The sequence below is a fragment of the Chiloscyllium plagiosum genome, chromosome 7, assembly GCF_004010195.1.
Source record: "Chiloscyllium plagiosum isolate BGI_BamShark_2017 chromosome 7, ASM401019v2, whole genome shotgun sequence".
NCBI lineage: Eukaryota > Metazoa > Chordata > Chondrichthyes > Orectolobiformes > Hemiscylliidae > Chiloscyllium > Chiloscyllium plagiosum.
Window position 1 is genome coordinate 110,303,766 of NC_057716.1, and position 13,948 is coordinate 110,317,713.

Consider the following 13,948-nt stretch of genomic DNA (forward strand, 5'->3'; position numbering starts at 1 on the left):
TTCTACAACTCAATGAAGTCCAGTTGAAGGCCGAGATTGATAGATTCTTGTTGTCGCGAGGAATTAAGGGCTACAGGGAGAACGCTGGTAAGTGGAGCTGAAATGCGCATCAGCCATGATTGAATGGCGGAGTGGACTTGATGGGCCGAATGGCCTTACTTCCACTCCTATGTCTTATGGTCTTATGGTCTAGTACAATTGCAACATTTAAAGGGCATTTGGATGGGTATATGAATAGGAAGGGTTTGGAGGGATATAGGCTGGATGCTAGCAGATGGGACTAGAGTGGGTTGGGATATCTAGTTGGCACGGACGGGTTGGACCAAAGGGTCTGTTTCCGTGCTGTACTTTTCTATGAATCTATGATTATGACTAATATTTGGACTAATGTCTCCAGTATCAATTCAGTCACATCCTCTAAAAACCCTTAGATGCAGGCCAAAAGGTCTTGACAACTTGTCTATCCCGTTGGTTTGTCAAATACGTCGTCCCTAGCTTACGCTTTCTTTCACCTGTATTATGTATAGTATGTAGAATGCGGTGCTGGAAAAGCACAGCAGGTCAGGCAGCATTGGAACAGCAGGAGAATCAATGTTACAGGCAACATTCCTGATGAAGAGCTTTTGCCCAAAACGTCGATTCTCCTGCTCCTCGGATGCTGCCTGACCTGCTGTGCTTTTCCAGCACCACACCCTCGACACTAATCTCCAGCATCTGCAGTCCTCACTTTAGTATCGTCCACCATGAAGACCGATGCAACCTAAGTTATCTCCCTATTCCCTGTTCACCACTATGAATTCCCTAACTGCATCCACCAATGGTCGCATATTTACTTCAAGTATCAATTTTCTTTTTATATTTCTTTGAAAGCGCTTGCTGTTTGTTTCTATATTTCCTGTTAATTTACTTTCACAATCAATTTACTCCCTCTTTGTTAGCTTTTTAGTCATTTGCTGTTGGTTCCTGAAAGACTGCCACTCCTCTGATTGAGTTCAATGTAGCATTTGAGAGTGAAAAGCTTTATCAGCGACTAGAGGTTTAGATTTAAGTAAGGCCTACATTAGCAAGATGACACAGAGACTGTCCATGGTAAACTGGAAAATCTGCTACTGGGTAAAACAACTGAAGTGCGACGGAGGATGTGCAAAGAAATATTTAACACAATAAAAGCAAATCCAAGACAAACCAGTTTACGTAACTCATGTATTCAAAAAGGGAGGCATCGTGTAGGAAACTACGACTCACCGCTGTCTGGATGAAGTAATTTCTCCTCATCTTAGTCCTACATGATTTACCTCATAACCTTAGTCTGTGACACTGGTTCTGAACTCTGCCACCATTGGGAACATTCTTCCTGCATGTGTTTTGGCTAGTACATGCTGACTTTGTCTAATCCTGCCACGATTTTCTAAATGTTCAGCTATTAAGTATTTTATAATGGACTCTAGCATTTTCCTCACTAGCAATGTCATCTGCGATTCCTTTTCTCATCTCTACCTCCTTTTCTTAAATAGATGGGTTACATTAACTCCCCTCCAAGATGTAGGAACTGTTCCACAGTCTATAAAATCTTGGAAGATGACCATCAATGCATTCACTGTTTCTAGTGTCACAGGACCTTGGAATTTATTGGTATTCAATACCGTAGGGCCCCAACACTATTTCTCCACAAAACTGATTTCTTTCAGGACCTCCTTCTCATTAAACTCTGTTCCCTAACACCTCTGGTATGTACTTGTGTCCTTGTTTCAGAACACAGAACTGATATATGTATTTATTGACTGGCCATTTCTTTGTTCCCAATTATAAATTCCCATTTCTGACTGTAAGTCACCTAAATTTGTCTTCAGTCATTTTCTCTTTCCATATCTAGAAAAACTTTTACAATCAGCTTTTACGAACTCTGCAAATTTATTCTTGTACTCTGCCTTTCTCAATCAATTTGATTGTCCTCCTCTGCTGAATTCTAAACTGCTCCCACTCCTCTGGTCTGTTAATTCTTTCTGACCAATTTGTATACCTCTTCCTTGGATCTAACTCTTTCTAATTTCCCTTATAAGCCATGGTTTGGCCACCCTTCCCATTTGGTTTTTGTGCCAGACAGGAATGAACAATACTTGTATTTCATCCATGCACTATTTGAATGTCTGCCATTGCCTTTCCACTGTTCCTTTCAGTATTGCTCCTCAATTTATCATAGCCAATTCATGCCTCATACCCATTTTAATTTCTTCTATTTAGGTTTTGAAACATAGTCTGATTCAGTATGTAACGACTAGAGAAGGTGCAAATCTTGACCTATTCTTGGGAAATAAGGCAGGGCAGGTGACTGAGGTGTCAGTGGGGGAGCACTTTGGGGCCAGCGACCATAATTGTATTCGTTTTAAAATAGTGATGGAAAAGGATAGATCAGATCTAAAAGTTGAAGTTCTAAATTGGAAAAAGGCCAATTTTGACGGTATTAGGCAAGAACTTTCGAAAGCTGATTGGAGGCAGATGTTCGCAGGTAAAGGGATGGCTGGAAAATGGGAACCCTTCAGAAATGAGATAACAAGAATCCAGAGAAAGTATATTCCTGTCAGGGTGAAAGGAAAGGCTGGTAGGTATAGGGAATGCTGGATGACTAAAGAAATTGAGAGTTAGGTTAAGAAAAAGAAGGAAGCATATGTCAGGTGTGGACAGGATAGATTGAGTGAATCCTTAGAAGAGTATAAAGAAAGTAGAAGTAAAATTAAGAGGGAAATCAGAAGGGCAAAAAGGGGACATGAGATAGCTTTGGCAAATAGAATTAAGGAGAATCCAAAGGGTTTTTACAAATATATTCAGGACAAAAGGGTAACTAGGGAGAGAATAGGGCCCCTCAAAGATCAGCAAGGCGGCCTTTGTGTGGAGCCGCAGAAAAGGGGGGAGATACTAAATGAGTATTTTGCATCAGTATTTACTGTGAAAAAGGATATGGAAGATATAGACTGTAGGGAAATAGATGGTGACATCTTGCAAAATGTCCAGATTACAGAGGAGGAAGTGCCGGATGTCTCAAAACGGATTAAGGTGGATAAATCCCCAGGACCTGATCAGGTGTACCCGAGAACTCTGTGGGAAGCTAGAGAAATGATTGCTGGACCTTTTGCTGGGATATTTGTATCATCGATAGTCACAGGTGAGGTGCCGAAAGACTGGAGGTTGGCAAATGTGGTGCCACTGTTTAAGAAGGGTGGTAAAGGCAAGCCTGGGAACTACAGACCGGTGAGCCTGACGTCATTGGTGGGCAAGTTGTTGGAGGGAATCCTGAGGGGCAGGAGGTACATGTATTTGGAAAGGCAAGGACTGATTAGGATAGTCAACATGGCTTTGTGCATGGGAAATCATGTCTCACAAACTTGATTGAGTTTTTTGAAGAAGGAACAAAGAGGAATAGATGAGGGCAGAGCATTCGATGTGATCTATATGGACGTCAGTAAGGCGTTCGACAAGATTCCCCATTGGAGACTGGTTAGCAAGGTTAGATCTCATGGAATACAGGGAGAACTAGCCATTTGGATACAGAACTGGCTCAAAGGTAGAAGTCAGCGGGTGGTGGTGGAGGGTTGTTTTTCAGACTGGAGGTCTGTGACCAGTGGAGCACCACAAGGATCGATGCTAGGTCCTCTACTTTTTGTCATTTACATAAATGATTTGGATGCGAGCATAAGAGGTACAGTTAGTACATTTGCAGATGACACCAAAATTGGAGATGTAGTGGACAGCAAAGAAGGTTATCTCAGATTACAACAGGATCTGGACCAGATGGGCCAATGGGCCGAGAAGTGGCAGATGGAGTTTAATTCAGATAAATGTGAGGTGCTGCATTTTGGGAAAGCAAATTTTAGCACGACTTATACACTTAATAGTAAGGTCCTGGGGAGTGTTGCTGAACAAAGAGACCTTGGAGTGCAGGTTCATAGCGCCTTGAAAGTGGAGTCGCAGGTAGATTGGTTAGTGAAGAAGGCGTTTGGTATGCTTTCCTTTATTGGTCAGAGTATTGAGTACAGGTGTTGGGAGGTCATGTTGCGGCCATACAGGACATTGGTTAGGCCACTGTTGGAACATTGTGTGCAATTCTGGTCTCCTTCCTATCGGAAAGATGTTGTGAAACATGAAAGGGTTCAGAAAAGATTTACAAGGATGTTGCCAGGGTTGGAGGATCTGAGCTACAGGGAGAGGCTGAACAGGCTGGGGATGTTTTCCCTGGAACATCGGAGGCTGAGGGGGGCCCTTATAGCGGTTTACAAAATTATGAGGGTAAATAGGCAAAGTCTTTTTCCTGGGGTCGGGGAGTCCAGAACTAGAGGGCATAGGTTTAGGGTGAGAGGGGAAAGATCTAAAAGAGACCTAAGGGACAACGTTTTCATGCAGAGGGTGGTACGTGTATGGAATGAGCTGGCAGAGGAAATGGTGGAAGCTGGTACAATTAAAATATTTAAGAGGCATTTGGATGGGTATATGAATAGGAAGGGTTTGGAGGGATATGGGCCGGGTGCTGGCAGGTGGGACTAGATTGAGTTGGGATATCTGTTCGGCACGGACAGGTTGGACCGAAGGGTCTGTTTCAATGCTGTACATCTCTATGACTCTAATTAACTTTGCTACTCTCCATCTTGATGAGGAATTCTATCATAGTATGTTCGTTCAATCCCAAAAGGCGTTGCACAATTAGACTGCCAACTTTTGACAGCTCTGTTTTTGCCTCAGGGTTGAGGTTTCAATTACAAGAGGGCACAGGTTCAAGGCGACAGCAGTAAGGTTTAAGGGAGATGTGCAAGGGACGTTTTTCACACGAGTGGTAGGAATCTGGAACGCACAGTCAGAAGAGGTGGTGGAAGCAGGCACATTGGCAACATTTAAAAGACATCTGGATGGTTATATGAATAGGGAGGGAATAGAGGGATAAAGCCCAAATAAGGACAAAAGGTTTGTTTTTTAGTTTAGTTAGGGCATGATGATCGGCACAGGCTTGCAGGGCCAACGGGCCTAAGGACCTGTTCCTGTACTGTACTTCTTTGTTCTTTGCTTTTAAGCCTTCATAATTGTCCTTGTTTAAATTCAAAATTCCAGCCTTGGACATTTCTCTCCCTTAAACTGTATGTAAAATTCAATCACATTATAGTTGCTGCTATCTGTGGGTGCTTTCACTATGATGTCAGCAAGTATACTCCTTTGTTGGTCAAAACCAGATCCGGCATAGCCTGCTCTCTGGTTGATGCAGTAACATGGTGGGTCTAAGAAACTGTCCCAAAAACAATCAATGAATTCCTCATCTTCACTACTGTTTTCCATGGGATTTTTGCAGTCTATGTATAGGTTACAATCCATCATAACTGCTGTACCCTTTGGACAAGCTCCCGTTATTTTTAAGTTACTTACTTACTTACTTACAGTGTGGAAACAGGCCCTTCGGCCCAACAAGTCCACACCGACCCGCCGAAGCACACCCACCCAGACCCATTCTCCTACATTTACCCCTGCTCCTAACACTACGGGCAATTTAGCATGGCCAATTTACCTAACCTGCACATTTTTGGACTGTGGGAGGAAACCCACGTAGACACAGGGAGAATGTGCAAACTCCACACAGTCAGTCGCTGGAGGCGGGAATTGAACCCGGGTCTCTGGCACTGTGAGGCAGCAGTGCTAACCACTGTGCTACCGTGCCGCCCATAATGTATATCCAATTCATGTAGTTTCTGTTAGACGTTCATAAGACCACAAGACAAAGGAACAGAAATTAGACCATTCAGCCTATCGAGTCTGCTCCACCATTCAATCATGGCTAATAAGTTTCTCAACCCCAATCTCCCACTTTCTCTCCGAAGTAGGAAGTATCCTACCTGGATACATCACAGTGTGATATGGCAACTGTTCATCCTGTACACAACTCCTACAAGTGACCTCTTCCCTTTGTAATTCCTTACCTCTGTGCTGACTGCTTCTACATCCTGGTTTGTGTTTGGGTCATTCCTCCCTATAGCGCTAATATCACCTTTAATTGGCAGAGCCACTCCTCCATCCTTTGCTCGAATCTCACATCACTCGATAATTTTGCACATCACTTTAAACCTATGCTATCTTTTTCTTGTTCCTTTTACAACTTCTCCCTATCTACCATCTCGCCCCGCTCATGATTTTGAAAACTTCCATCAGACCTCCGTTTAGCCTTTTTGTCTCCAAGAAGAACAGTTCTAACTTCTTCAATCTATCCTCAAACCTGAAATTTCTCATTTATGGAACTATCTCTAGAAGTCATTTCTCTACCCTCTCCAATGCATTCACATATTTCCCATAGTGTGGAGTACACAACTGTACACAATATCCAGCTGAGGTCTAAAAATGTCTTCTACAGGTTCAACATCAAATCTTTACACTTGTCCTCTATTTATTTCTAATAAAATATTTAATTGTTGAAAGGATACAATCAGCTTGATGGTGACTTGTCTTGATGCCGTTCTGGATGTCTTCCAGGAAATCAAAGTCAGGAATCATCAGGTTTCTTTGGACAACAATGTTCTGGTATTGGTCTGATGTAGCAAGGGGGTTAAAGGTTCGATCAGTCCCAAATAGGACTAAAGCAGTCTCATCTTTACTCTCAGCAAATACCTACATCAGAAAACCCACAAAAGACAAATGGAACTCAGTATCAAGCAGAAGAACAGCAACTTAGAATTGGCTTACTTTATTCATCCATTACTTCCTTGCGGTTTATCTAATCAAGTTGATGGAGAAATAGTTGGAGAGTAGAGCAACATGCTGGAGCAGTTTACTAACCAACAATATTTTGAAGTTAGGGTCATGATGAAACAATACTTCAATTTGTTAATATTAAAATAAAATAAAGAACCGCAGATGTGGAAAATCTGGAACAAAAACAGAAATTCAATCACATTATGGTTGCTGCTATCTACAGGTGCAACTCAGCAGATCTGGTAGCATCTGTGGAAAGAAAACAGAGTTAATGTTTTAAGTCCAGTACCCTTCTTCAGAACTGGAACGCTCTGCCTGTAAGGGCGGTAGAGGCAGAAATTCTGTAACATTTAAGGAGTATTTAGATGTGCACTTGCGATGGCAAAGCATACAAGGTTTTGGGCCAACTGCTGGAAAAGGGAACTGAAATAGTTAGCTGGTTGTTTTTGACTGGTGCAGATGTGATAAGCTGAAGGGTCTTTTTCTGTGGTCAAGACCTCTATGACTTTATGAACATCTCCCAAAGCAATTATATCGTTTCTTCAATAAGGTCACTGAAACTAAACACACTACTCTAGAGGGGATCTCACCAGTCCCTTTCACATCTGTAGCAAAATATTCCTAATATGTTTTTCCATTCCCTATGCAATAAATATCAACATTCTTTTTGCCTTCCTAATCGCTTGATTTAATGGCTCATTAGTATTATATGATTTCAAGCACCAGTTATCAGTTACTCATTAATGGGGGCAGAGAGTACAAGAGCAGAAAGGTTATGCCGAACTTATACAGAATCACAGAAAATTAAGAGCAAGAGGCAGCAATTGGACAGTTCGAACCTACTCAGCCATTCATTATGAACATGGCTGATCATCCAACTCAAAAGCTTGTTTCAACTTTCTCCACAAATCCTTTGATCCATTTAGCCAAGTGCTACTGCCAACTGCTTCATGAAATCATACAATATTTTGGCCTCAATTGCTTTCTGTGGGACTGAGTTCCACAGATTCTCCACTTACTGGGTGAAGACATTTCTCCTCATTACAAATCTTAAATATTTTATCCTGTATTCTGAGACTTTGGCCCCACGTTCTGGTGTCCCATTGCATTGGAAACATACTTACCTCATCTAGCCCCTCTAGTCATAGAGATGTACAGCACGGAAACAGACCCTTCGGTCCAACCCGTCCATGCCAACCAGATATCCCAACCCAATCTAGTTCCACCTGCCAGCACTTGGCCCTCTAAACCCTTCCTATTCATACACCCATCCAAATGCCCTTTAAATGTTGCAATTGTACTAGCCTCCATCACTTCCTCTGGCAGGTCATTCCATACACACAACACCCTCTGCATGAATAAGTTGCCTCTTAGGTCCCTTTTATATCTTTCCCCTCTCCATAAGACCATAAGACATGGGAGCGGAAGTAAGGCCATTTGGACCATCGAGTCCACTCCGCCATTCAATCATGGCTGATGGGCATTTCAACTCCACTTACCCACATTCTCCCCGTAGCCCATACTTCCTTGTGACATCAAAATTTTATCAATTTCTGCCTTGAAGACATTTAGCGTCCCAGCCTCCACTGCACTCTGCGGCAATGAATTCCACAGGCCCACCACTCTCTGGCTGAAGAAATGTCTCCGCATTTCTGTTCTGAATTTACTCCCTCTAATTCTAAGGCTGTGTCCACGGGTCCTAGTCTCCTCGCCTAACGGAAACAATTTCCGAGCGTCCACCCTCTCCAAGCCATAAGCCTCTCACCCTAAACCCATGCCCGCTAGTTCTGGACTCCCCCACCCCAGGGAAAAGACTTTGTCTATTTATCCTATCCATGCCCCTCATGATTTTTTTAAACCTCTAGAAGGTCACCCCTCAGCTTCTGAGGTTCCAGGGAAACAGCCCCAGCCTGTTCAGCCTCTCCCTATAGCTCAAATCCTCCATCCTCCAACCCTCGCAACATCCTTGTAAATCTTTTCTGAACCCTTTCAAGTTTCACAACATCTTTCCCATAGGAAGGAGACCAGAATTGCACGCAATATTCCAAAGGTGTCCTAACCAATTTCCTGTACAGCCGAAACATGATCTCCCAACTTCTGTACACAATACTCTGACCAATAAAGGAAAGCATACCAAATACCTTCTTCATTATCCTATCTACCTGTGACTCTACTTTCAAGGAGCTATGAACCTGCACTCCGAGGTCTCTTTGTTCAGCAACACTTCCTAAAACCTTACCACTAAGTGTATAAGTCCTGCTAAGATTTGCTTTCCCAAAATGCAGCACCTCACATTTATCTGAATTAAATTCCATCTGCCACTTCTCAGCCCATTAGCCCATCTGATCACGATCCCATTGTAATCTGAGGTAACCTTCTTTGCTGCCCACTACACCTCCAATTTTGGTGTTAGAATTTTATAGGTTTCTAAACTCCATCGACCAGCGGCCCAGAGTTCTCAAACACTTCTCATGTGACAGGTTAGTCATCCCTGCAATCACACTTGTAAATTATTTTTCTAATTTTTTCTGAACTCCAGTGAATAAAATCAACCCCTTCTCATACAACATTCCCACAAATCCAGGAATCAGTTTGGGAAACGTTTGGTTCACTCCTTCTAGAGCAAAATGTTCTTCCTCAGATAAAGGAAGCAAAACTGCACACTATATTCAAGATGTGGTCGTGCAAAGGCTGTTCAGCAAGACATCCCCACTCCTGTAGTCAAATACTCTTGTATTGAAGGCCAACATACCATTAGCCTTCTTTTACCGCCTACTGCACCTGCATCTTACCTTCAGCGACGGATGTATGAGAACACCTAGGTCTGGACAAAGGATCTGAGGTCATTGTTTCTGAATTTGCAGGTAACACAGAGTTACCTGAGGCTGAGGAGATAATAGACAGGCCCGGAGGATGGCAAATAAGTGGCAGATGGAATACAATGTGGCAATGTATGAGGTTCTTCAATTTGATAGGAAGAATCGAGGTGTTGATTATTTTCTAAATGGGGAAAGACTTCTTAAATCTGAAGCATAAAGGGACTTAGGAGTCCGTGTTCAGAATTCTCCAGTTTCAGGAAGTTGACAAAGAGGAATGGAATTTAAGAGCAGGGATGTATAAGGCTTTAGTCAAACTACATTTGGAATTGTGGGCAGTTTTGGGCTCTGTATCTAAGAAAGGGTGTGCTGGTCTTGGAGAGGGTCCAGGGAAGGCTTACAAGAATGATTGCAGGGATGAAGTGCCGATCACATGAGAAGCAGTTGAGGACTCTAGGTCTGTACTTGGAGTTTAGAAGAACGGGAGGGGGGGGGGGGGCATCTCACTGAAACTTACAGAATACTGAGAGGCTTGGATACAGTAGACATGGAGAAGATATTTCCATTAGTAGGATAGACAAGGACACGAGAGCACAGTGTTATGTATCAGGCCAGACCCCCCTCAAAATATTTTTAAGGTAGCCTAGACTCTTAACTTTTTCTTATTTTAAAGGCAGATGTGAAGCCAATATCCCAGGTGTGATACAGCTGGTCAAACCACTCAACTTTAAGCAAAACACAATTTATTTAAACACTACAGTTGAAACATAACCAAAAGAAAAGGGAATTTAGAATAACTTAACTATTGGAAAATTTAAATCAACTCGATACACCAACTTAACTAAGGAACTGTTCCAATCCAGAAATATCCCATAATCAAATTGGATGGTCTACACCTGAACCAGACTGGATCTAATATCCTTGGGGGAGTTTTTGCTACTGCTGTTGGGGGGGGGGGTTAAACTAATGAGGCAAGGGGCTAAGAACCAGAATAGAAGACTACTAGACAGTGAGGTGGAAACTAGAGATTGTAACAAACAGCATTATAAAGTTAGCATTACCAAGGGGAAGCGTAGGCACAAAACAGATGAACACAAAGGAACTGGTGGTCTGAAGTGCGTATGCTTTAATGCAAGGGGTATAGTGGGTAAGGCAGACAAACTTATCGCTTGGATTGGTGCCTGGGAATGTGACGTTATTGCAATCACAGAGGCTTGGTTGAAGGAAGGGCATGATTGGCAACTAAATGTTCCAGGATGCTTCAGACAAGACAGGGAGGGAGGTAAAAAGGGGAGGTGTTGCATTGCTTGTCAGGGATGATATCACGGCTGTGCTAAAGGAGGACACTATGGAGGGCCTGAGCAGTGAGTCATTATAGGTAGAGCTGAGAAATAAGAAGGGTGCAGTTACATTGTTGGGGCTGTATTACAGGCCTCCCAACAGTGAGCATAAGGTAGAAGAACAAAAAGGTAAATGGATTATGGAAAGATGGAGAGGCAACAGGGTAGTGGTGATGGGAGATTTTAATTTTCCCAACACTGACAGAGATCACTTAGTGTCAAAGGGCTGGATGGGGCTGAATTTGTAAGAAGCATCCAGGAAAGTTTTCGAGAGCAGTATGTCAATCGTCCAACTAGAGAAGGGACCATGTTGGACCTGGTGTTGGGGAATGAGCCAGAACAGGTGGTAGAAATTGCAGTGGGGGATTTCTTTGGGAATAGTGACCACAATTCTCTAAGTTTTAGGATACCCGTAGACAAAGATGAGAGTGATCCTAAGGGAAGAGTACTAAACTGGACCAAGGCCAATTTTATCAAAATCCAGCAGGAGCTGGGAAATGTGGATTAGGGGCAGCTATTTGAAGCGAAGTCCACATTTGATATATGGGAGGCTTTCAAAGATATGTTGAAGATAGTGCAGGATAGGCATGTCCCTTTGAAAACAAGGGATAGAAAAGGCAAGATTCATGAACCATGGATGACAGGTGAAATTGTGCAACTAGCCAAGAGAAAAAGGGAAGCATACATAAGGTCCAGGCAGCTAAGAACAAAACAGGCTTTGGAGGAATATCAGGACAGTAGGACCATTCTTAAATGAGGAATCAAGCAGGCTAAAAGGGGTTGAGAAATAACTTTAGCGAGAAGAATTAAGGAGAGTCCCAAGGCCTTTTATTCAGAAATAAGAAGAAGGTAACTGGAGAAAGGGTTAGTCCACTAAAGGATAAGGAAGGAAAGTTGTGCGTCGAACCTCCGTATTAAATATACTCAATGACCTGGCTTCTGAAGCCTTCTGTGACAATGAATTCTATAGATTCACCACTCTCTGGATGAAGAAGTTTCTCCTTATTTTCATTCTCCACCGGCCACTCTCCTAACCTGCCCAGATCCTTCTGCAGTCTACCTGCCTCCTCAATGCTACTGTCTCTCTACCTAGCTTTGCATCGCCTGCAAACTTCGCCAGAAAGCCTTCAGTTCCTTCACCTAGATAATCAATGTATAGAGTGAAAAGTTGTGGTCCCAACACTGAGCCTTGCCGAATACCACCTGTCACCGGCTGCCATCCTGAGAAAGACTCTTTTATCCCCACTCTCTGCTTTCAGCCAGACAACCAAGCTTCTAGCTATGCTAGCATCTTGCCTCTAACACCATGAGCCCTTACCTCACTCAGTAACCTCCCTTTTGGCATCTTGCCAAACACCTTCTTGAAGTCCAGGTAGATAACACCCATTTCATTCACAACCTGAATCATTCACTCTCTCTACTACTAGCAAATTGTGACTACAGTGCATAGCATCCACAAGGAACATTTCACTAGCATGCTAAGCAAGCGGAAGAGTCATCAGAGCCTACTTAAGACATACTACAAACCCAAGAATAGATTTTTAATTTTATTAAATTGTGGGAAGTGGACATATCTGACTAGGGCAGCACTTATTTCCCATCCCTAATTACCAAGCGTAAACCACATTGTTTTGAGTCTGCGTTGTCCTGTTTCCACTGCTCCCCGCAGGCTAAGCACAACACTCAGAGATACAGTATGGCTTTACCTCCTTCATCTTCATTCAGAGCCCTGGAGAGAGAGAGAACGATTGCCCATGTGCACAGGGACATGAGTTCACGGTCTTCTCTGGAACAGCAGTTTCTCAATGGACTACATAGTCATTTTACCGGGAGGAGTATTCAGGTAAGGCAACATACATATTATTTGGGTTACTATTACAATCAAAAAGTATCAATAGCAGAGACCAAGTCCTTTACTGTTATAGAATGAATGCTCTAAACCTTGTTAACCGGATTCATACAATGGATACTTTTCCCCTTGTTAGCTGACCTTGCATACTAAATGCTTCCAATATTGTTAAATGGCTCTACATAATGACTGCTTTTCCACCTTGTCAACCCATTACCCTTGCCTCCAGGACCCCATTGTTCAGTGTAAGTTCTTATCTGATCTGAGTTATGCTCAGCTAAACCTCGTTTCACAAACTCAAGAACTTAACTCTTTCCCTGCCTGCTTATACCCTATACACATTCCCCATCCCTAATTACCCAAAGGAAACCACATTGCTTTGAGTCTGGACTCACATACAGATCAGACTGGGTAAGGATGGCAATTTCCTTCTCTACAGGATGTGAGTGAACAAGATGAGTTTTTACAGCAATCAACAGTGGCTGTTTTTTCCAGACTTTCACTGAATTCAAATTTCAACATCTGTCATAGTGGGATTCAAACCGATGTCCACAGAACATCAGGTTGGGATTATGGATTACTAGTCCAGTGATATTACCACAACACAACTGTCCTCCTAGAATATCTTCAGAATAAGTTTTCAGCACAATTATATTTATTCACCATGTTATAATCCCAGCTAATGGTATTACTAAGGTAAAAACAATGACCTAAGATACGAGAAACCAGATTCTGGATCAGTGGTGCTGGAAGAGCACAGCAATTCAGGCAGCATCCGAAAAGCTTAGAAATCGACGTTTCGGGCAAAAGCCCTTCATCAGGAATAAAGGCAGAGAGCCTGAAGCGTGGAGAAATAAGCTAGAGGAGGGTGGGGGTGGGGATAGAGTAGTATAGAGTACAATAGGCAGTGGGGGAGGAGATGAAGGTGATGGGTCAGGGAGGAGAGGGTGGAGTGGATAGGTGGAAAAGGAGCTGGGCAGGTCGGACAAGTCCGGACAAGTCAAGGGGATCGTGTTGCTGGAGGTTAGAAACTAGGATGAGGTGGGGGAAGGGGAAATGAGGAAGCTGTTGAAATCCACATTGATGCCCTGGGGTTGAAGTGTTCCGAGGCGGAAGATGAGGCGTTCTTCCTCCAGGCGTCTGGTGGTGAGGGAGCGGCGGTGGAGGAGGCCCAGCACCTCCATATCCTCGGCAGAATGGGAAGGGGAGTTGAAATGTTGAGCCAC

At 43.1% G+C, this 13,948-nt stretch overlaps 1 protein-coding gene across 1 annotated transcript in view; it reads right to left on the reverse strand.

Annotated features, from left to right (window-relative positions):
- The window catches only part of xrcc5 (X-ray repair complementing defective repair in Chinese hamster cells 5), a 307,464-nt gene that overhangs the window by 244,617 nt on the left and 48,899 nt on the right, over positions 1 to 13,948 (reverse strand). Inside the window, exon 3 of the mRNA XM_043694532.1 lies at positions 6,450 to 6,633. Coding sequence (XP_043550467.1) covers positions 6,450 to 6,633 — 184 coding nt within the window. The remainder of the gene's footprint in view (positions 1 to 6,449; positions 6,634 to 13,948) is intronic.